Here is a 25,759-nt window from a genome sequence, read left to right on the forward strand (position 1 = left end):
AGTAATTGCATTGATTAGATTCGAACCTACAATCTTCAGCAGTCTGTTCAAATAACTGAATGCTAAACTATGACCTCATTTTAAAATTGCTGCTATTTTTGAGACTCTGGTGGATCACAGATAATTCTGAAATTTCTTTCGTTGATTACTTGTAAATGAAGGCCCACAAAGGTAAATGTTTGCAGGATGTGATACTTGGGAGCCAATCCTGCACCACCATATAAGTGGTTCCATAAAGTCGAACCTACAAAATTTTTTGCTTAAACTTTCTAAACAGTATAAATGTAGATACTAATAGTTGCTCTCACAGTCAAAAATGTTGTCCTCAACTTCCGGAATGCCACAGCTTTCTACAGTGAAGTGTCTAGTCACCACATATCACTAGTTAAAACCACATTTCATATTTTTTCTGCATTGTTATTTGTCACACACCCCTGACTCAAGGAATAAAAGCAAGTGTAATTAGTAGCACAATATATTTTAAAATCATATTCACACTCTACATAACCAGCAAATCATTGCTTGCTTATGCAAAATGTCGTATCATTGACAACATCACACTTGTTCAAATGTAATTTCTTACTTTGTGACAGCATAAAAGTTTCAATAACAGCAACAATAATAAAGTTGCTTGAAATTTGCATCCACAGTCAAAAAGAATAACATGTTAATGATTCTTGAGCCTTCCTTCAATACTTATAACATAGAAACATGAAAATCTGTGCCTTCATTTAAAAAAAGTGGAGACGGTGGGAGATCGAGAGCAGCATCTCGATTAGATCACGAATGAATTCATTGGGGGAATTTCACATCACGATTAGATTTTATTTGAAGCTAAACAGGGTGGTGATGTTTTTATACTATTTTTAGGCCTGGTTTTTAGTGACTGGTGGAGAGCGATTAAAAAGTTACACTTTGTTTTGTGCTTTTTAAAATTCTCATGAAATATTGGCTCCAATTGGCTTGTACCATTGCTTTCTCATGCATCTGCAATCATAGTTTCCAAAATTGTCAAATTCTCCAGTAAAAGGAGTCCCCCATGATTTGAGGCTGAGTCTGCTTTGATTTCTACTTTACATAAATTCCAGTGACTAAGAGACTGTTCAAAAGTTAATGTTTGCAGTTGAAATAAGTATTCTAATCAAGGACCCAAACTCAGTAACACCAGACACAGGCAATAAGTGAACAGGCCTACAACTGACTGACAATAGACTTTTTAAATCTTAAGCTCACAGACACACCTTCAAAAAGATAAAACTGGTCTTCTGCTGCCAAAACAGGAATCATCTCTTGTATATTTCACTGATTCCTTTTCCCTTTACTTTCACCAGAGAGCCATTTTCTGCATCTTTCAAATAACTTCATGTGGAAGAAACTTTGGTTTTAATGGCGTAAACAGTAGTTAAAACCATGGCCTGCTACAAATGTGTCATTTTTGGTCCATTACAGATTTGACTGCATGGTACAAAACTGATACCTAAATATTGGAGATACGTGATAAAAATAATGTGGCAACGTTTTGAAAATTCATAAATACTGACAGTCTCATTTGTTTTTCAGCTCGAAAGTGGACAGCAGAAACGTCGACAACTGGAGGAACGTTTGCAGGAGTTGCAAAGTATGCATGTGATGATACAGTCAGAAATTGAGGTGCTCGAGACCCGACTTCAAGAAGCTAGAGAGACACTTGATTCTGCAGTGCAGTCAAAAAATATTAGAGTTACAGAAAATCGAAAAAATGTAGATCAGGGACAAAATAAGGTAAATATTATATTTGTACTGCTGTTCTGTGCTTCAATTGTTCTGAAGATTGTGTAATGATTGTGTTGGCAATAGCTTACAAATGGGAATTAGGGGGGAAGGGGATATAGAAGTATTATTTTTTAATATACGGTGTAGTTTGAGATTTCTATTTCTGTAAGATGTATTATTAAGCCATTTGCACAAGTAATTTATTGTAGAATTGTGTATCACTAAGTGGTAATTGGTACAAAAAAAAGGAAAATTCTAGATGTAATCTATACTTGTTTTTAAAGATTGTGTTGCTGGGACAGTTCCCATAATCATAAGCATTTTGACCAAACTATGCCACTGAATAATACAATCAACCAATGCTGCCTGACATGTGAGATAGCCATGCACAGTGTGTTACTAGGTATAGTGGTGATACTAAATTATGGCAGTCAGTCGCAGCATAAACAAGTAACAACTTGGGCTGCACTGCACGACTGGAGAGAAAAGAAGTGGGGCAGGGGAACAAATCCCACCTCTCTCAGGATCTGCAGCCTGTGTCCATATTCTGTGCTCCTGTAGAAGCAGAACTTTCGTAATGATCATAGGGACCGCCAGCCCCTTCTGGTGTTGCGAGAGTTGTATTCAAATCCCATGAAGACAAAGATTAATCTCTTCACCGATTGCAAAATAAAAAAATCAGCAGTGCACAACACAAGGCATTCGCTAATGGCTACAATGCAGTTGTTAGCTAAAGTTTTCAGAGTTGGTAGTTCAGGTCTGATCTCTGCCGATATCTTAAGCAATCATAGATCTAAACATCCTCCTACGCAAACTGCCAGTATGAAGTGTCAGCTAAATACTTGCTGAAAATGGCTTGTTAATCAAAATCTACTGATTGTGCGTTTCAGTAAACTTTTATAGCCAGAAGTTGCCAGGGATTTATTGTCAACAATTGCTGCAGACTCATATGTCAAGGAATGCTTCAAAATAATGTAATGAAACAGTAGGCATAGCTCCACACTTCTACATTTTAATATATTTTTGTGTTAATTATAAGGTATATTGTAGCAAAATGTGTTTTATTGCTGTTTATACAGTAATCTCGGCCTGCATTTATGTGCCATGTCTGTTAGGTGTAACCGTGTTACAAGACAAAAAGTATGGGAAGAGAGACGAAAGGGGGAGGGGGAGGCAGTGTTCACAAGTTTGGTTCAATAAAAGGAACAAAAAATGTATCATGTAATGCGATGTATTATTTCTTAATCATCCCATTCTGAAGAACTAACTTTATCAGAAAACTCAGTATTGGAACTGTCATTTGAGCCAATGACAGTGCTTTCTGCAAAATTTTGTCAGCTGCATTCAAACAGAAGGTTGTCTTCATGCAAGTTTTCAGCATGGCAAAGCTACTTAATCCACCCTTGCATAACAACATTCTTGATAGCCTTATCAAGTATATTCTGCACATATGTTGTCTTCTGTGGCATCTTAGACAGCATGTAACAACAACAACTGTACATATAATAATTTTTTTCTTCTGATTTTCGTTAAATTAATGTAATCGATGTTCTGATTTCATTTCTTTTTCTTTTCATGCCATGATGTTAAAGGAACTGTAACCAATTTTCGATGTGAATATTAATGTTTATGTCAAATTTCAAGCAATGTTATAACAGAATTGAAATGTAAGAAACGTTGAAACTATTGTAAGATGTCGAAGTTGTAATTGTGCGCCTGGTCCATACGTAGGCAATGTATTAGGATATGTAGAATGCAAAACCTTTGGTGAATACCCTGTCTGTAGGGGAGCGGTAAAAGGTGGAGGGCAGGCAAGCGCGGGAAAATGCACACGGGCGCGGCACGGCATAAAGGGCTCAGCAGTAGTAGTCAGAGTTGGGCATCGGTCTGAGAAACACGCTCTGGATCGAGGAGGCTCTCCTGGAAAACGTGATTTCATTGAGCCTCGGATGTGTCGTTTCCGACGACTATACAGCATGGCTATATTCCATAGGCACTAAATGGAAAAGTATTGCGACGCTAAGAAGCAGCAAAGTGCCAATACATCAAGAGCCATAGCTGTGATTGTATGTGTGCTGTGCGCCTCGCCATCTCGCTGTCCGCCAACCGCCGCATCGACACGAACAGGTTGAAACTTTTAGTACTGTATTCGTGTGGACCAGTGTTACTTTTGTTCCTGACTGTTCAATAACAACTTAACTTTTACCAGAACTGTCCTATCATTTAATCATCCTCATCACTAACCTAGACAGGGTCCTTTCCACATGTTGTGCAATCCGAGTGTCCCGAAATGAAGATTTAAAGTTTATGTTAATAATACTTACCTGCAGACCTATCTATGTTAGAATGATGTTTAAAGAACTTTGTTGTTAATGAATATATAGGTCTGGCAAAGTTGGAAGATAATGTTGAAATTGGTTTAGTAATGAAGTTTAATTATTTGAGGCAGATAAAATGGTAATTAAATGAGCAGGAAATAGGCTAAAAAGAGTAGTAACTCACCTATTGGAAATCTTTAGTGCTTAATGAATCCTTTAATCAATATTTTCAATACAGTGATCATAACAGTTTCAGGGTCTCCCCATCTCCCCCCCCCCCCTTTTTTTTTCTTTTCTATTCATTTAAATTCTGAAGTGTACTGAACTGATTTGACTAGCAAAGTTAAAGTCAATATAAAACCAAAATTTATTAGTGTTTTACCTTTTTCAAAATTGACATTGTATGTATGTTTCGAAAGTGCTATTTCTAGGGTAACCTATGCCCGATTTTAATCAGATCAATAGACAGTACGAAGTTTGTAGTAATCATTATAGTGTATTGTTGTGTATTTATGGCTTGTTCACATTAGTACAGAAAGTGAAATCATTAGTTCAGTAGATTTTCTGATTCTAAAATTTACCACATTATGCAGTGCTATTACGTGTTGTTTTGTATGAACATACATCAACTTGTACTGGGAAGAAGCTCAGTTAATGCCTCATTAGGCTGGCGACCATATTATTAACAATTTGGTAGCATCTGCTGTGTCGTTTCTTGTCCGTCCTAACGTGTAGTTGCACTTCAGACTTGCTTGACGCATCATTGTTGTTACTGAGTGGGTGAAAGTCTGATTTTGCCTCCATTCGGGTACACGCGGTCAATATCTACCCCAAAATCCTTTCTTATAAGGTGAAGCCCGTCAACTTACCATAGTACAGGCTTTAATAAGTATCGTGCGCAGTAGCGTAGTGTTACAAGCATTGCTGATACCAAAACATATTTTTATCATCAACTTGAAGAGATTGTCTAAGTTATGTCAGTATTGTTTGTAGACAAAATGGTGTCTCATACTTGCCAGATAGCCATGTGGGGAATAACATGTACTCCACTAGTGTGGGTAATAGTCATTTGTAGGCTCCTTTCAAAATTCTCTCCATTTTTTCGTCAGTAATGTGAGGCTGATCTTGACTCTTCACTTTGCACAGACATCCTGTCTCTTCCAGATTGGAAATTCCAGTATCATCGGTTTGCACTATAGGTGGAACAATCCCAAAACAGTAATGAAAAACACAGTGCAACACATTACTGACTCATGCTTGTTCAACTACAGGTAAAAAAGTGCTTCTGAATAGTGCCATTGTGCTTCAGACAGGTTTGAGCATGGCCAAGACACATTTCAGTCATGGAATGTCCATTGTTGCTTATAATTGGGCCATGGAACAGTTGTAATAACATAGAAAAAAAACTTAAAGATTTCATGAGTATTTTGCTTTTGACAATATGGCTGGAAAACACTTCCTGAAATTCTGAAGGTAATTGGGCTAAAATATGAAAAACAAGAGGTTATCCATAACCTATACAGAAACAAGACTGCAGTTATATGAGTTGAAGGATACAAAAGGAAAGTAATAGTTGGGAATGGAGTGAGACAGGGTTGTGGCCTGTCCTCGATGTTATTCAGTCCGTATGTTCAGAAAACAACAATGGAATCCAAGAAGAAATTATGAGAGTTATTTAATGTTAAGGGAGAAGAAATTAAAACTTTTATATTTGATAATGACATTGTAATTTATCAGTGATAGCAAAGGGCTTGCAATTTTGGTGGGCAAAAAAAGGATAGTGTCTTGAAAAAAATTGTTAGATGATCAACAACAAAAGTAAATCAAGAATAATAGAATGTAGTCAAATTAAATCAGGCTTTGCTGAGAGTATTAGATCAGGAAATGATACACTAAAAATAGATGATGCGTTATGCTACGGGGGTAGCTTGAAGAATTCGCAGAATGACCACAAAATGTTAGAGCTCGCGCAGTGAGGTTCCCGCATTATAATAAATCATCTTTTATGACCAAAAATGTGACACATCAGAGCTTAGAGTAGAAATCTCTTGTGTGGATGCCTCTCTGTTGTTCCCATGTAGCGATTTGTGAAGACGAAAAAAGCCAAGAATCGAGTGTTGATGAAGTACTTCATAAAGGAAGGTATGAAAGCAAAGGAAATTAATGCTGATTTTAGCTCCTTCACATTCAACTGTTGGCAAGAGGACAAGCGAGTTTAAATTTAGTCAAGGCAGCTTTGATGATGATCTGTATAATGACTGGCCAAGATGTCTCAGAAATTATTGCAAAAGTGCATAGAATGGCCACAGAAGATCATTAACTGAAAATCCGAGAAATAGCTGAAGCTTGGGATGTCATCTGAACTGGCATATCAGATTTTAACAGTGGAATCAGTTCTCGGTTGCTGTAGTTGGTTCAGGTTAGCATAGCATTGTTCCATAATTGTTTGACCAGTGGAAGGATAATCTACAGCACAATAAATTTGCATCCCAGAACACTAAAGCCACGACCTTTCTGGCTGACCGTATGGTCATTGTTTTCATTGGTGATGGTGAATCAACATTTTTCCACTGCTTTGGCTGCTGTTTTGTTTCTGTGGAATAGTAGTGGACCCAAGTTCCTTCAGTAGTCACACACTGGCTCAAAAAGCCTTGTTGGTTGTTTTGATAATTGTTCGGACATTTGCATTCTGATGTATTTTTTATCTGTATGAAAGAGTTGTGGCACCCATCTAGAAGACAGCTATCCTCTTATTTGGGAGCAAAAATACTAACTATGACTGAAGTAGAAAAAATGTAAAGTGTAGACTGGCAATAGCAAGAAAGGTTTCTGTGATAAGAGAAACATTGAATATATGTTGGAATTATTTTTCTGAAAGTGTACGTCTGGAGTATTGCCTTGTACCAAAATGAAATAAGGAGTCAAATAGTTCAGACTAGAAGAGAATATAAGCTTCTGAAATGTAGTGCCATGGAAGAATGCCAAAGGTCATGTGAGTGGAATGGATAACTAATAAGGAAGTACTGAATCGAATTGGGGAGAAAGGAAACTTATGGCACATCCTTACTAAAAGAAGAGGCCAGTTGATAGCCTACATCTTGAGGCATCAATGAATTGTCTGTTTCAAAATAAAGGGAAAGGGAAATTGTGTGTGTGTGTGCTTGCGGAGGGGGGGGGGGGGGGGGGGACTAGCTTGGAGACATGTGTCAGACTGGGTCTTCAGACTAAAGACCACAACAGCAGGTATTTTTCATATCTCCCTAATTTGCAGTATGGTCATAATGAATATTCTTTTTGAAACATCCTGTATGAATAAAATCTTACCAATTTTAAAGGTAAATAATTTTGAATAAAATCTTAAGTTTTGGGTTGGCATTGTGGTCTGCTTATATAGGTAAGGCAGGAATATATGGTACCATCAAGAGGAGGGCCAAAATGAGACAGGCACTGGAAGATGAATTGGGCAGCTTTAGGCAGCTCCACTCTGCCATGGGACCAAGTGATGACAGATGTAAATGGTCTGTGGTTGCAGTCTTAATTTAAAAGTATTTCTATACCAGCAGAATTGGCCTATCTTGTATCAGACCAGCTTTTGTTCAGGCACGTTACATGTAAATTGTGCGTAAATGAATGAGGTGTAGCCAAATAAATGTATGTGTTTACAGTGTTAAAATGTGCTTTTCTATAAATACTGAACTGAAGGAACTATAGTGTAATTAGCAGTTGTGCTACATGTTTGATACATTCAACAATGTTATAATTAAAAGTAATTCAGGTAGCAAATGTTTCCAGATGTGAAAAGAAAATCACATCCACAGAGTGCATGTCTTTGCAAACTTTCTTTGTTAACTGATTGTGTAATGTTTTCAGATTGTTGAGCAAGGAAGGAAACATGATGAAATTTGTAATTGGCATAAGAGCATTCAACGGTATGAACAGAGCGGCATGAAAGAGAAACTTATGTCAGTTCAAGAAAGGTTGATAGAACTGGACTCTAAAAAGGAGACCCTTGCAGATAAAAACAGAAGAATGTGCGAAAACATTGATAAGCTTAAAGAAAAAATTTCAAATCAGCAGGTAAGAATTCTTCAACTTGATACTTTTTCTGAATGTTGTATACTTTGTATTAATTATGAATGTAATGAATGATCTGTAATATGTTCTGATACTGAAATTTTGCAGCTGAAAGCAAGAGAACTTGAAGATAACAAAATATTGAAGGAGAAACAGGTAGAAGCTGAAGAACTGAAGAGTGTAATAGATAAAGTAAAACAGCGCCTCGGTAAGTTCCAAGTGAAAACCATCGAAGAAGAGAAAAGTCGTCTCTGCAGAGAAATTTCAGCTGTCAAAGAGGAGGTGAGAAATTATAGTAAAAATATGAAAATTTGGGAACTAATAACATAATATATAAGTCTGGGGGAATATTTGCCATGTTATTTGCAGAGAGCATCAGTGAACACACTATAAAGAACATTTCAGTCAGTGCTCACATACATTGTTGAGTAGGTATACCTATTAATAACAACTAGTCATTATCAATAGCCCAAAAAGCCAAGAAATGTTTATGGAGTACTGACAATGACCAGTCAGTCTTAATAGGAATACTCATGTATATAAGCATTGAGTGAAGTAAATTTTATAGTTTTTGGAGTTAACTGGACCACGTAGTGCCTGCAAACATAATAATGAAATGGCTGTAGTAAGGAAGGTCAGTATATACACATTATGACGAAAAGTCTTTGGACACAGATTGTTGTGTGTCCAAAGGCACAGGTGATGTAACTAATACTCAGCAGGTGTTCGTTTCGCTCCATTTCAATGTCTAAACTTCATTTAAGCATTAGGAATTATGTTCTGCTAGACTGATCTCCCACAGAACTTATTTAGTATGATATTCAGAAATATTTTGCCACATAGTCAAAGCATATATACAATGTGTTTGAGAAAGCTAGTGAAATTATTTTTATCTACCAGAGTTTTTATTTTTTTCAAACAACAGTATTGTCCCCTTCAAAGTAGTTCCATTTGGCAGCTATAAGCCAATGGAGTCTTTGTTCCTAGTCTTGGTGGCTGTGATGAAAGGCCTCAGTAAGTAGGGCCTTTAACACATTTGTCACCATCCTTTTGAATGCTCTCCAGAGTCCCAAAATGACGTTCTTGTAAGAAATTTTTCAATTTCAGGAATAGATAAACAGTAAAGACTCAGGTCAGGTGAACAGGAATGGGAGAGGGGCTGTGGAACAACAGGAATGCCTAATGCAGTCAAAAATCCCATGATGGAATTGGCCATGTGACATAGGGCATTGCCATGATGCAGCATCTACTGACTTCCCAGCTGGACCAAGGGGCTACAAATAGGGTCTCCTCAGTGACAGTTCAGCGAACATTGCTGTCTGTGGTCCTCTGCGGCAGGCATCTGATTCGTGCACTGATGCTGACTGCTGTTTGTCGTTAATGAAGGCTGAAATTTGCATGCCAACATTGCAACTGGACGTCCAGGGAGTGGCAGCAGGTGGCATTTCCAGACAAACCACATTTTGTGCTCCTTCAAAGTATTTGATGTGGCAGTGACGTGGTGGGCCTTAATCAAAATGATACTTCATTTTAATTTTGATTTACAATTAAACGCTTTTGTGAAGTTCCCTTTTTTTTAACAATATTGATCTTAAGTGGAATTAGACTCGCTGAATCTTAAAACATGAGTATATAAGTTTAACAATGGAATAAACTTTTCACATTAATTTTTTTGGCTAGTCAGTTCACTTTAAAGCAAAAAATCTTTAGTTATTAATTATAATTGCGGCCCACACACTCGCGAGACTATTTCTTCTTACCTCCGTTAGCCATTGCATTGTAGTCGGAGTCCTGGCTCTGGCTCTTGGCTGTGGTACTGAAAATAAGAATCTTAAAGCTACATATTTTCTGCACCGTCGGGCGGCTGTGGAGAAAAATGAATATTATGTTAATAGCGGGCGAGTTTTTTGCTTCCGCTAAATTTTGTAAGTTAATATCACCACGTAATGGCGTCGTTGGCTGCATTGGCCGCTGCGATTGTTGAACTTTAAATTACTCGAATGCAGGTTAATTCAAAGGAAGGCGGACGTGAAATCAGGATCACCTCTTACAAATTGAAAGTGAACAATGATATTAAATCAATATATTATCTGCTTAATTAGTACAAATATGCTTACATTTGCCAGCACTCGCAAGATGTCCGTCTACACACAACCAAGACAAGAGAAGTGAAGATGACTAAAAAATTAACAAAAGAGCATATCTTGTTGTCTCTTTAGATCATTTTGTTATATTTCTTTGCCCTCAAAACTTACACAGAGAAATTATTATAATACCGATACATGAGGAAAATGTATATTATTAAATTTTTAAATGTCGCTTCTTTATAAACACTGTTTTTTAAGTCTTTTCGTATTATTTCGCTGGGGACGCTATATTGCCCCCCAAAATGTTTATGCCATAAAAAATGTTCGTGTTTTTTGACATAAATATTTACTATTTCATATCCACAGTGTCCACACGCAGTTTTTTCTTTCACAGTCTACATATGTCACATCGTATGTTTTAGTCATTGTACTTAATAATGTTTGTTGCACACAAAGTGTAATACAGATGAAGTTATTTACATAACAATATAATATACAATTGCTTACGAATATAGTCATGTACAAAAGAAAAGGACATAGAATACAATTAGTTTGATAGTTACGTTATGACCTGTTACATTGGTGCATTCATTTTGGCTGCTTCTTCTTGGGGTCTTCTTCTTGGGGTTGCAGCTTATGCAGTGTTCAAAGGTATACAATTATGAGTTAGTCTGTGATTTTAGCAGTCCCATGCGTGTCAACTGTTTGCTCCCCATTTGGCGCGGGCGTAGGGAAACCCTGGGGAAAACCTCGGCGGAGCGACAGAGTAACTGCTTTGGCTGCTTTCACTTAATTCTTTCTGGGATGTCATTTGAGTACAGGATGTGCATACATTACGAACAAATTTTCGTTGCACTATGCAAAGAAATGAGGTCATTATAAGAATTAATATATCATCGTTATTGATTGCGGTGTCGTTCATGATCTACACTGCGACATTTAGCTTGTGATGGTGCCAGCTGGTGTGTTCGGTGCTCAGCGTTCGCGGCAGCTGCAGAGAGGTCAACGCCCGCTCGATGCCAGCGTGCCTCTCGCCGACGCGGGACGACAGAAACGGCTGCACGGTTGGCGATGCGCTTGTGTCTCGGCCGGGTGTGGCGGAGTGGGATGATATCCGCCCCCCCGCACTTGTTGGCAGGAGTCAGCTCTGCTACGCATCTCCGACGTAGTACATGAAACATACACGCAACCAACGTAATATTTCCCTCCCGCTTCAGATGGTTACGCTAGTGGAAAAGAAGCATTTATTAGTGCGGCAGTTGTTGTTAAGTTTTCGCCAGTTTCCGAGTGTCAAGCCAGCATTGTCTTGCAGAATACATGACATGGATCTTCTCCCATGAATGCAGTTTGATGCGATACTGTTTCTATTACACATCAGATCATGGTGTCTTTTTTTTCACCGCACTCGCTGGCACTGGTGAGTGTCCCAATATGAGCATAGCACAAACATTCGCCGTTTCTGCGGTCTCTGTTTTGCAACAGTCCACGCATCGCATTCCAATCTCGCTTTATTGTACTCACTGAAATTACAGTCCATCCCAAAAATATTGACTGTGGGTTCACTTCACGTTAACAGTTCACATTTATAAGCAGATTCACAGTTTTTCGTGTGTAATATTGGCGTTTGGCGTCCTCACCGCTGTTGAACGTTCAATACTAGCACTCCACTGTCCATATCACAGTTTCACCTTCACAGTTTTTCACACTGCTTAAAGTAACTGTTTCGATTAGTTCACAAACACTAATGTATTTCATTCAGTCTGAACTGGATTTTGGCTCGTGCTCGCACTAATTACCTCATTCCATTTTCCACTTACAGAGCCGTACTTACCTTCAGACTTTTGACTATACAATTGTATTGACGTCTGATCTGAGGTAAGTCCCCATGTCATGTCTGCCTATTCATTGCGTACTTGCCCTCCAGAGCCAGGCTCGAATTTACAAAACTTTGCCTCTCGCATTATTTTACACGTTTTTTAATCTAGGCCTAGCGTGCAAGTTCCTAGATTAGTGTTAGATTTGTGACTTTTGTTTACACGATACATTCATGCAGATCTCTGCCGTAGCAGATGACAATATATTTTAACAGTGCTTAGCGTTAGTCGTGTTTACTAATTTGCTTTGTACCTTGTCCACAACACATGAGGTACCTTGGGTGATATACACCCTGCACTCGTGTTATTTAGTAAATTATGATTGATCATATTTCAGGATTGGTATAGACATAAATACATGGAATAACATATACACTATAATATTGAATTTCATAAGTTTCGTTACTACTACAGTTCAAAAATATTCATGACACACTAATGAAAAATTCTTTCGTCATTACATGCTGTTGAATTTTTTTAAAAACATTTTTAAAGCATTTTTAAAAATGAAATTTGTAAAATATTCTTAAACCTATGTTCATTTTTCTTTCAAAATGCAATTCCTTAAAAGTACTGTTCTTCCTTAACATCTACAAAATTGAATCACACCAATCCTGTGTGACTCATTGTCTTTACCTGTTACACTAAAATCTGAACATTTACACACAGAAAAAAATACACTCTAAACTTAACATACTACACACATATGTAAAAGTTGCTCTACTGAGTGAACGTCTTTAAGTCTTTGCAAGTATTTTTCTTATTTGCTTCGTAACTGTCTCCTTCTTTGACCACGGGATGGTGTAATTTGCGTGCCAGAAAGTATCGTGAGGTACCACTTCGATGTTATAGGTATAGCCCTCGATAACACCGGGCTTTTCTGAAAACACATTCTCATAATTTGTAAGTAGCTGAGTAATTTTTTTTTTTTTTTTTTTTTTTTTTTTTTTTTTTTTTTTTTTTGTGCTTCATTCAAATGTTCTGACTCCCTGACTTTCATGGCTATCAGTTTCCTTTTTTCCTCTCTGTCTTCAGTGATAAATTCTTTATTACATGCTTGTCTTGTACTTAAGTCAGAATATAAATTTATTACCAGTATTCCTTTGAATCTAGACTGAAAGCTCCGGCAATATTTACTGTGCACTTCCCGTGTCCTCAACAATGGCAAAATCACATGTCTACCCTCATTCATAAGGCTTACTTCCCAGCACAAGAGGTCGATTTTTGCATCCCTCTGGCGTAAAAATTCCATCCCCAGGGTGCAAAAAATCTTTAGTTATTAATTACAATTGCAGCCCACACACGCGCGAGACTATTTCTTCTTACCTCCATTAACCATTGCATTGGAGTCGGAGTCCTGGCTCTGACTCTCGGCTGTGGTACTGAAAATAAGAATCTTAAAGCTACATATTTTCTGCACCGTCGGGCGGCTGTGGAGAAAAATGAATGTTATGTTAATAGCGGGTGAGTTTTTTGTTTCTGCTAATTTTTTATAAGTTAATATCGCCACGTAATGGCGTCGTTGGCTGCATCGGCCGCTGCGATTGTTGGACTGTAAATTACTCGAATGCAGGTTAATTAAAGGAAGGTGGACATGAAATCGGGATCACCTCTTACAAATTAAAAGTGCACAATAATATTAAATCAATATATTATCTGCTTAATTAGTACAAATATGCTTACATTTGCCAGCACTCACAAGATGTCCATCTACACACAACCAAGACAAGAGAAGAAGTGAAGATGACTAAAAAATTAACAAAAGAGCGTATCTTGATGTCTCTTTAGATCATTTTGTTATATTTCTTTGCCCTCGAAACTTACACAGAGAAATTATTATAATACGGATACATGAGAAAAATGTATATTATTCAATTTTTAAATGTCTCTTCTTGATAAATACTGTTTTTTTAGTCTTTTCTTATTATTTTGCTGGGGACGCTATACACCTGATTCAGCTGTCAGATTTTTAGAATCACTTAAAGAAAAATGTATGGTCAGTAGTGCAGAAATAACCAGATGGGGGTGACTAATCTATAGAGTGTGGACTGGTATGTCTATGGATTCATTACTGGTGGTGCAGACAGACATTCTTGTGAAGTACTTCTGAACACATTTTCAGAAAACTGCCTTTAAGAACTATTTAGACAACTCGCATACAATGGAAACAATTTAGAGTTTGTAGCTACAAACAGGCTTGACTTTATTGATAGTGTCAGTATAGAGACAGGAATTAATGATGGTGGTCCATCATTGCAAGAATGGTTACTAATGTTAATATATCAATCAAGAATGCCAGGGAACGGTTTATGCCAGAAAAAGCAGATAAGCAGTTACTGAATGGGCAAAATTTAATATGATTGTAAATTGTGCTTTGGGAATGTATGTGCCAAGGAAGTGGATTAAGAGCAGAAAGGATCCTCTGTGGTTCAGTAACAAAATTCAGAAAAGGGTGAGGAAACAGACTATTGCACCCCTGGTTCAAAAATGAGCACGCTAATGTTGACAGGGATAGGATAGTAGTAGTTTGTGCATCCATAAGATAATCAGTGCTTCAGCAAACAATAATTTCACATTTAGGAGATCATTCATGAAAGAGGATCATACAAATACACCGTTGTTTGCCTGTCATATGACTCCCATATACAGGATGTAGAAATTGGCATCTATGACATAGAAAAGTAACTGAAAGAGTTGAAAACAAAAAAGTCACCAGATCCAGATGAAATTCCAACTCAGTTTTACAGAGAGTACTCTTTGGCATTGGTCCCTTACTTAACGTACATTTATTGTGAATCTCTCGCCCAGCACAAAGTCTGAAGCGACTGGAAAAAAGTGCAAGTGACTCCTGTATATCAGAAACATAAAGGAACGGATCTGCATAATTACAGACCAATATTCTTACATTGGTTCACTGCAGAATTCTTGAATACATTCTGAGATTGAACGTAATAAATTTCTTTGAGGAAGAAAAGCTTCTCCCCACAAATCGTCACAGATTTAGAAAGAATCACTCATGCAAAACTCAGCTTGTCCTTTTCTCACATGATATGCTGCAAACCATGGATGGAGGGAAACAGGCAGATTCCATATTCCTAGATTTCTGCAAAGCAGTTATCATGGTGCTCCTATGCAGTTGGCTGACAAAGGTCCAAGCATACGGTTTGGGTCCCCAGATATGCAAGTGGCTCGAAGACATTTTAAGTAATTTAACCCTGTATGTTGTCCTCAACAGCAAGTTTTTCTAAAAGACAAGGGCACCATCAAGAGTGTCCCAGGAAAGTGTAATAGGACTTCTTTTATTCTCTATGTACACAAATAATGTGACAGATTGGCTGATTATAAAATTACAGTTTTTCTTCTGATGATGCTTTGGTGTACAAGATGTCACTAAGTGACTGTAAGGTTATACAGGATGACTCGGACAAAATGTCTAGTAGGTGTGGTGAATGACATCTAGCTCTAAATGTAGAATAATGTAAATTAGTGCAGCTGAGTAGGAAAAACAGTCCTATAACATTTGATTACAGCATCTGTAGGTTGTAGCTTGACATAGTCACATAGATTAAATATCGAAGTGTAATATTGCACACCGATATGAAAGAGAATGAGTACATCCGGTTGATAGTAGGGAAGGCAAATGACTGACTTCATTTTATAGGGAGAGTTTTGGGAAAGTGTAGCTAGTCCATGAAGGAGATGGTGTATAAACCCAGAATGAGATTTTCACTCTGTAGTGGAGTGTGCGCTGATATGAAACTTCATGGCAGATTAAATCTGTGTGCCATCCTGAGACTCGAACTCGGGACCTTTACCTTTGCGGGCAAGTGCTCTAGGTCCTGAGTTTGAGTCTTGGTCCGGCACACAGTTTTAATATACCTGGAAGTTTTGGTGTATAGAAAGCTTGTGCAGCTCATTCTTAAGTACTGGTAGAGTGTTTGTGACCCACGTTATATTGGATTACAGGAAGACATTAAAGCAATTCAGAGGTGTTCTGCTGACAAGCACACACGTATTACGGAGATGCTTCGTGACATAACGGGACTCCCTGGAGGGAAGACAACACTCTTTTCATGAAGCACTGTTGTGGAAATTTAGAAACATGCATTTGATGCTGACTGCATTTAATGCTACTGCCACCAATGCACATTTCACATAAGAATTGTGAAGAAGATATTTGAGAAATTAGGGTTCATATGGATCCTTTTAGACAGTCATTTCTCCCTCATTATATTTGCGTGTGGAATGGGAAAAGAAATTACTAGTAGCGGCACAAGGTACTCGCCGCCATGCACTGTACAGTAGTTTTTGGAGTATGTACATAGGTGTACGCTGTAGTAACACCCATTTATAAAACATCAGATCACCAAACCATCTGTAATTACAGACCCATTTCACTCTTTTCAATGTATTTGACCATATAGCCTATGACAGACTCTTGACTCATTTCTGATATAACTTGTTAATTACATCTCAGTTTGACTTCATAAAGAATTCTATATACAAGATCCAGCAAATATGAGTGAGATGAATTATCCTGTTCATAAAATCTGTGCTTTGGCAAAGATTTAGAGTATGTGGGCTACAAGATTGTTTTTGCTAACTAAAATGTCACAGCAATCATGGCATTCCTCGTCCATGTATGGAATCTTAAATTCATAACAGAAAGCAGAGTGTGACATTGACAGACTGCATTGCAGGAATAAAGCTCAACTCAGAATAGTGGAATGTAAAACATGAGTCCCACTATACTTTGGTAAAAATGACTTTGTAATGGACGTTTCAGTGAATAGTGGTAGGTGCCAGAAATCAGTCATAGATCATTCTTCCTTGAGTGAGTGGTATGTGCCCATTAAGTTACCTGATTTTCCACATGCAAGTAGTCTTGCCAGGCATAACACATTGTCAAAGGCAAAGAAGGGAGTGCCCAGCAATATCTCACTCCAATCTGGAGTAAATATGTTATATTTATAGCTTCAGTACACCATATTTTGCTGCAGTTGATACTGTCACCTGCAGTGCCAAAATCATTTAGGTGTTCTGTGTCTCTCTTTTGTTCACAATTTATCAAGAACTCAGTCACAATCAGAGTTTGTATTGCATTAATATTTGCTTTAATTTTGTTTAGGTGTCTGTTGGAGGTATACTGTTCCTGACCCAGTTCTATATTTGTTTGCAGTGAGAGTCACCTCAGCCTAAAAAACACCCCAAGTGTTATCCAATGTTTCTGTAATGTTTGGGATTGGATACACATGTGTAACTGTTCATGTATTCGAGCACCTCTAATCGCATCAAAACTGTTTTGGTTCTGTTATGTGTTCTTTTTTTGGTACAATCTCTATGATTGCTACCCATAGACTAATGTTATATTCCATGATTCCATTTTGTAACTGCTGGGCGACAAGAGAATCGGCATGTTCGAGGTGAGGATGGAATAGAAAGCGTACACCTACTCCACACCATCTAATGGGGCTGGCAATATCCAATACTGATTATACAATGTAGGCTTTCACGGCAATATTCTCTTCACTTCAAACTTCTAGGCTGATAGGCCTTGATTGCTGTATGAAGCTCTCCACTGACATTTCGTCTCAGACTGCAGGAGACATCCTCTGAGGTAAAGTGACGAACTGCACAGAGAACTCGAGAACATGCTGATTATACAGGGTGTTACAAAAAGGTACGGCCAAACTTTCAGGAAACATTCCTCACACACAAATAAAGAAAAGATGTTATGTGGACATGTGTCCGGAAATGCTTCGTTTCCATGTTAGAGCTCATTTTAGTTTCGTCAGTATGTGCTGCACTTCCTTGATTCACCACCAGTTGGCCCAATTGAAGGAAGGTAATGTTGACTTCGGTGCTTGTGTTGACATGCGACTCATTGCTCTACAGTACTAGCATCAAGCACATCAGTACGTAGCATCAACAGGTTAGTGTTCATCACGAACGTGGTTTTGCAGTCAGTGCAATGTTTACAAATGCGGAGTTGGCAGATGCCCATTTGATTTATGGATTAGCACGGGGCAATACCCGTGGCGCGGTACGTTTGTATCGAGACAGATTTCCACAACAAAGGTGTCCCGACAGGAAGACGTTCGAAGCAATTGATCGGCGTCTTAGGGAGCACGGAACATTCCAGCCTATGACTCGCGACTGGGGAAGACCTAGAACGATGAGGACACCTGCAATGCACGAGGCAATTCTTCGTGCAGTTGACGATAACCCTAATGTCAGCATCAGAGAAGTTGCTGCTGTACAAGGTAACATTGACCACATCACTGTATGGAGAGTGCTATGGGAGAACCAGTTGTTTCCGTACCATGTACAGCGTGTGCAGGCACTATCAGCAGCTGATTGGCCTCCATGGGTACACTTCTGCGAATGGTTCGTCCAACAATGTGTCAATCCTCATTTCAGTGCAAATATTCTCTTTACGGATGAGACTTCATTCCAACGTGATCAAATTGTAAATTTTCACAATCAACATGTGTGGCTGACGAGAATCCGCACTCAATTGTGCAATCACGTCATCAACACAGATTTTCTGTGAACATTTGGGCAGGCATTGTTGGTGATGTCTTGATTGGGCCCCATGCTCTTCCACCTACGCTCAATGGAGCACGTTATCATGATTTCATATGGGATACTCTACCTGTGCTGCTAGAACATGTGCCTTTACAAGTACGATGCTACATGTGGTTCTTGCACGATGGAGCTCCGGCACATTTCAGTCGAAGTGTTCGTACGCCTCTCAACAACAGATTCGGTGAGCGATGGATTGGTAGAGGCGGACCAATTCCATGGCCTCCACGCTCTCCTGACCTCAACCCTCTTGACTTTCATTTATGGGGGCATTTGAAAGCTCTTGTCTACGCAACCCCGATACCAAATATAGAGACTCTTCGTGCTCGTATTGTGGATGGCTGTGATACAATACGCCATTCTCCAGGGCTGCATCAGCGCATCATGGATTCCATGCGACGGAGGGTGGATGCATGTATCCTCGCTAACGGAGGACATTTTGAACATTTCCTGTAACAAAGTGTTTGGAGTCACGCTGGTACGTTCTGTTGCTGTGTGTTTCCATTCCATGATTAATGTGATTTGAAGAGAGGTAATAAAATGGAAGGTAATAGATTGTCACGCTTCCGGTGCAATGCTGACATCCAAATTGTATCCAATATAACACCTTCCTTTTTCCTGTTAAAATTATTACTGTGTTTATCAATCTCGATAGCCTCTCTATACATGCTCGCGTAGTAATGCGAGATTTTAGCTATGATGCTTATCTCGCTGAATTTTATTTCATGATTACTTTCCTGGTAAACATGTTTTGCTACAGCCAATTTATCCATGTGACCCAAGCGGCAATTCCTCTTTATGTTCAACAAGACAGGTGTTAATACTTCTCTTTGTGATTCCGATATAAAGCTGTCCGCAGCTACAAGGAATTTTATATGACCTCAGTGTAGCCAAAGGATGTCGTAGATCTTTTGCCGATCTCAAATATTCTTTTATTTTTCCGGTGGGTCTAAAAATAGTTTTCACCCCATACGTGCTTAACACTTTCCCAATGCAATCTGTGACCGTACTAATGAACGGAAAAAAATGTTGCCGTTCGGCGGCTGTTCATTGTTGCTCCTAATTCTCTGCCTAGAGCGAAGTGCTCGATCTATCTCCTTGCTAGAACTTCGCTCTAGGCAGAGGATCAGGAGCAATGACGAACAACAGCGGCCCAACAGCAGGCTCTAGGCATAGAATCAGGAGCAACGATGAACAACAGCTGCCCAGTGGCAAGGTTTTTCTTCCGTTCATTAATAAGGTCATTATTATGCGTACATGTATAGAGAGACTATCAAAATTGATAAACACGATGATTATTTTAACAGGAAAGAGGAAGGTGTTAAATTGGATAAAATTTGGATATCAGCATTGCACCAGAAGTGTGACGATCAATTACTTGCAATCGAGAATGTTGGAATTACCACAGTCTCATAGTCGACGCCACATAATGGACAGTGGCGCCTTCTGCATTGTCTATATAATCAGCACTTCCTCGAGTTCTCTTTGTAGTTCAGCGCATTACCACAGAGGATATCTCCTGCAGTTGGAGACAAAACATCAGGGTCAAGTTTTATACATCGACCATGGCCTATCAACCCAGAAGTTTTAAGTGAAGAGTATCCAATACTGTCAACTCAAGCTGTAACACCAATGTATGCAGTCCACTTAAATTATATAAAACTTCCACTGTCATTTGTATGGTTACTGAAATTGCTGTCAGAATGTAAGAGCAAAGTGAATTGCTCAGTGTTGTTCACAAAACATTCAGTCTCACCCACATTCATTGTAACTTCTTTTGTATTACTACATTCTACCACTATGGGGATGGATGTTTACTTCCATCAGTATTTATTTTTTACTGTCATATGACAAGCAGCCCTTGTCAGACTGAGGTATTGTATGTAAGTGGCAATTATTTTGCTATAAGCTAGCAGTTGAAAGTGATGGTTTTTTTTTGTAGGAACATGCAGAAGTAACTTCTTCAACCTCTCTTCCTCACTCTCTCAAGGGAAACAATGTAACTACATTTGATAGCTTAAGAAAAGAGAAGTGCCGTGGTATAACAGAAACCAATATTTACAGGAAAACTTATCACAAAAACTGTGTCTGGCAACAAACCACCACCCATTCTAATAGCTAGTATAATTAATTTTCTACATGAAAGTGTATTGGCAATATTCAGATAAAACTTTGTATTGGTGTTCAGATCAAAGAAAACCATTGACTGATGAGAAAAAATTAACGGAAGTACCCTTTCATCAGTAATCTGAGGTAAGAATTTGGGCTAGCTTAAATTTAACATTTAATATTAGATTACACCTCATATCATTCAGCGATCCTCAGTAAGGTATTTATGACAGAACACAGGAGGCTCGCTGCTCATCGGCGGGTTTGTACTTGGCTACCACAGAATCCCAGCCTTTGCAGCATCTCTTCCCTTCTGTGCTGCATGTCTATCCTCTTGCTATTCTTTTTCCCCTGTCTTGGGGAACATGTCTGGGGTGTTTTTCGGAATGTGTTCCGCATTTTCAATGGCTGCCGTAACAACAGTCTTACCACTTTTGTCCACCTTCTCCTATCCTTCCTCCGTTTCGGCGTGTGAGGATCCTCTTTTTCTTCTTGCTCCCTGTGCACTCCTAAAGGCCGGGAGTTCTGAATTCTTCCCATGGTGTTATTTATGCTAGGCTGTTTGATGGTCTGACCGAGGCAGAAATCCTAATGTACCTTTCTGATCACGGTGTCATTGCAGTCCATTGGGTGATGAGAAAGGTAGATGCATCCATAGTGTTCACATGCCCTCTTTTTCTTACTTTTGGTAGGCTGATGCTTCAGTCCAAGATCAAAACACGCTATGAAGTTATCCCAATTCGACTGTACATTCCGAACCTGATGCGCTGCTAACAGTGTCATCTCTACAACCACACTCGAATGTCTTGTCGACACCCGTCAAAATGTGTAACCAGTGGATGAGATTGTCCGCCTCTTTCTCCCGTTGTATCAACTGCAGTGAGGACCAAGCCGCCACATCTCGAAATTGTCCTGTGTATCTCGATGAGCAGGCTGTCCAGGACATCTTCGTAAAGGAAAAAGTGCCTTAGCCGGTCGCTCACAAGTTGTTGGCTAGTTTGAAACCCTGCATTCTACCATCTGGCACTTACAGTACTGTTCTTGCTACCTCTCGCTCCATGGACATGGTCATGCTGACATGCAAACTCAAATTCAGCACTGCAGTCGTGAAATCTCCCAGTGTCATGATAGCATTGCTGTCTCCTCGTCCAGTTCTACGACAAGCCACCAAACTTTCGCCTCTTGGGCCGAAGTCACCTGCTACACAACCGGCAGGATGGAAATGACAGAAGGTATACTCCCTCAAAGACTTCCTACATCCCTTCACCCAACAAACATCTGAGTCTTCCTTGGCCAACCAGAAAGACTCCAAAAAGTCAAACAAAGGCAAACGATCTTCTCCTTGGTTGACTCGGAGATCATCTTCGATAGTGTCGCCAAGAAATACCCTCGCCTGGCCAACCTCTGTGTCGCCAGTGCGCACCACAACCATTTTTCTGTCCTGGGCTCCACAGATCGACAGAGGGAGAATGCCGATGCCTCTGCAGCTCTCATATAGCATGATCCTCCAGTCTCTGCATCCTGTAGCAGTGAGTCTTTGAAGGCTGGCACTCCGCAGCTGCCGAGGAATTTCTTCCCAGTCCATTTTGATTTTCCCCCTGAGAATGGCATTCCATCTCATGGGGGAGTCGTGCTGTTCATCAACCCATCTCCCTGACTACCAGCCTTCAAGCTGTTGCAGTTCACCCTTTCCTTCTTCACTTGACCTTTTCCCTTTGTACCGCTTACATCCCTCCATCATTCGATGTCGCCAGGGCAGACTTCCTCCAGCTTATTGGGCAGCTGCTTCATCCCTTTTTGCTGCTCAGTGAGTTTAATATGCACCATTCCCTTTGGGGTTCTCCCAGAACCTATCCTCTTGGCTGATCTCCTCAATCAACTTAACCTCCTCTGCCTTAACACAGGAGCACCCACGTTCCTTTCAGACTCAACGCACATCTATTCCCATTTGGACCTATCTTTGTGTCCTGCCCAACTTGCCCATAGTCTCGAGTGGTCTGTTCTCTCTGACACATACTCAAGTGACTATTTCCCATGTTCTATCTGTTTACTGAGTCCTACCTCACCTACATGCGCACCCAAATGTCAGCTTTCTAAAGCAACCGGATGCTTTACTCCTCCCTCTCGACCTTCAACGAACATTTGCCCAGCTGTGATGATCAGGTAGAATATCTTACAAACGTTATCCTTACCATCGCAGAATGTTCCATTTCTTGCGCTTCCTGTTTTCTATGCTGCATCCTGGTCCCTTGGAGGCTGCAAAGATGTGCTCTCCGCGTTTTTAACCATCATCCTACGGTGGCAAACTGCATTCATTATGAACACCAGCATGCACAGTGTTGTCACGTTCTTCGGGATAGCAATAAAGCTAGCTGGATTTAAAACTTCCTGGCAGATTAAAACTGTGTGCCCGACCGAGACTCGAACTCGGGACCTTTGCCTTTCGCGGGCAAGTGCTCTACCAACTGAGCTACCGAAGCACGACTCACGCCCGGTCTCACAGCCTTACTTCCGCCAGTATCTCGTCTCCTACCTTCCAAACTTTACAGAAGCTCTCCTGCGAACCCTGCAGAACTAGCACTCCTGAAAGAAAGGATATTGCGGGGACATGGCTTAGCCACAGCCTGGGGGATGTTTCCAGAATGAGATTTTCATTCTGCAGTGGAGTGTGCGCTGATATGAAACTTCCTGGCAGATTAAAACTGTGTGCCCGACCGAGACTCGAACTCGGGATCTTTGCCTCTCGCGGGCAAGTGCTCTACCAACTGAGCTAACGAAGCACGACTCGCGCCCGGTCTCACAGCCTTACTTCCGCCAGTAAGTCTCGGTCGGGCACACAGTTTTAATCTGCCAAGAAGTTTCATATCAGCGCACACTCCGCTGCAGAGTGAAAATCTCATTCTAGCTGGATTTCATTCATTAGTTCTTTTAACAGTTCCACTCCTTCTTCCGTCATGTAGGCCAACCTCCAACGGCTCTCTGGGACCAATATCCATTCCCCAATTTTTGGCGCAGCAGTAGCAGACAGTGTCATAGTGGACACTATTGCTATCTCTAACAGCTTGGGCTGCCATTTTGTGGAGATTTCGAGCTCCTCCCTCTGTCACCCTGTCTTCATCCATATGAAACGAGCAGAGGAGGCTTGAGTGATGCCTCTGTCTTCTCAGAATCGCGAATGCTACAATTCTGCCTCTACTGTGAGCTCTTGCTCCCACTTGATCCCGATCTTCTGCCCCAGGGCCAGACGATTTTCATATTCAGATGTTGCGACACATTTCTCTTGTGAACAAGCACTTTCTGCTTCATACGTACAACCACATCTGAACAGAGAGCACATTTCCCAGTAGTTGGCATGAAGCCGCCGTCATACCCATACCTAGGCCCATTAAGGAGAAACACCTTTCTTCTAAGCACAGTCCCCGTTTCTCTCATCAGCTGTGTTTGCAAGGCGATGGAACATATGATTTGTGCCCAGTTGGTGTGGTGGCTCGAGCCTTGTAGTTTACTAACCACTGTACAGTGTGGATTTATAGCGTGGCATCCTGCAGTTGGCCATCTCGTCACTTATTCACCCATTTAATGAATGGTTTTCTGTGGAAATCCCAGGCTGTGGCCGTGTTTTTTGATTTGGAGAAAGCCTATGACACCTGCTGGAGGACTGGTATCCTCCGTAATCTCTACACGTGGGACTTCCATGGCAACATGCCTCGTTTCCTTCAGGAATTTTTAAAAGTCCAAGTAACCAAGGTACATGTGGGTCCTGCCTTATTGGACACCTTTTTCCAGGAAAACGGTGTGCCTTATGGTTCTGTCCTGAGCATTGTCCTCATTACTATCACCATTAACCCTATAATGGCCTGTCTCACAGCGGGCATCTCCGGCTCCCTTTTCATTGTCGATTTTGCCATCTATTGCAGTTTTCCACGGACTTGTCTCATTGAGCAGCATATTCAGCAATGTCTCGATCGTCTTCATTCATGGAGCATTGATAGTGACATTTGGCCATGCAGTTGGTTTCTTCCACCGTCTTTACATCTTGGACTGTTGCTCTGCCATTCATTGAAACTTTGAAATTCCTGGGGCTCACACTCGATAGGAAACTTTCTTGGTCCTCCCATGTGTCTTATCTGGCAGACCACTGTCTGCAATCCCTCAATGTCATACGTGTCCTCAGTGGTACTTCCTGGGGAGCAGATCAAACCCCCCCTCCTCTGTCCATTCGAAACTGAACTATGGGTGTTTCATTTATGCATCTGCATGTCCAACTCTCTTATGCCGTCTCAATACTAGCCACCATCGTGGCATCCATTTGGCCTCGGGCACCTTTTACACTAGCCCGGTTGAGAGTCTGTATGCAGAAGCTGATGAACTACCACTGTCCTACTGGTGTGACTTTCTCTTCAGAAAATAGGCCGTGCGTGGCCACCCCCTACGCCTCCTTCTTCGATGACCCATTTGATCGCCGGTATGGGGCACGTCCCTCTTCTTTGTAACCTCCTGGAGTTTGCTTTCGGCTCTTGCTCTGGCAGTTTATAACTTCATTATACCTGCCACGTTCCGCTTAGGGCTGAACCCTTCACCACCTAACCCTCAAGTGGCAGCCCATGTACATCTTGGCCTTCATTCGCAACCTGAGGACACTACTCTAGCCTCACTCTATCTCTGTAAGTTTCACAACCTTTGCATGGAACTTCATAATAGTACCTTTGTGTACACGGATGGCTCTCGGATTGAGTGTGGTGTCGGGTATGCCTTTGTCATTGGCACTGACGATTTTTGGTATCTGCTTAAGGAACACCGCTCAGTATTTGCAGGGGAGCTCTTTGCCTGTATCAGGCCATGCAGTACATCGGGTGACACAGGCTTTTCAATTGCATCATCTGCTCTGACACTCTGTGCCCTTCAGAGCCTCTGTGTGCTGTACACAGTCCATCCGTTAGTGCAACAGAGCCAGAAGAGC

The 25,759-nt window shown here is 40.3% G+C and overlaps 1 protein-coding gene across 1 annotated transcript in view; it reads left to right on the forward strand.

Moving 5' to 3' along the window:
* LOC126203286 (DNA repair protein RAD50) overlaps positions 1–25,759 on the forward strand; it is a 323,733-nt gene that overhangs the window by 253,312 nt on the left and 44,662 nt on the right. Inside the window, exons 19-21 of the mRNA XM_049937544.1 lie at positions 1,561–1,761; positions 7,941–8,147; positions 8,253–8,426. Coding sequence (XP_049793501.1) covers positions 1,561–1,761; positions 7,941–8,147; positions 8,253–8,426 — 582 coding nt within the window. The remainder of the gene's footprint in view (positions 1–1,560; positions 1,762–7,940; positions 8,148–8,252; positions 8,427–25,759) is intronic.

The sequence above is a fragment of the Schistocerca nitens genome, chromosome 9 (genome assembly GCF_023898315.1).
Source record: "Schistocerca nitens isolate TAMUIC-IGC-003100 chromosome 9, iqSchNite1.1, whole genome shotgun sequence".
NCBI classification, from domain to species: Eukaryota; Metazoa; Arthropoda; class Insecta; order Orthoptera; family Acrididae; genus Schistocerca; species Schistocerca nitens.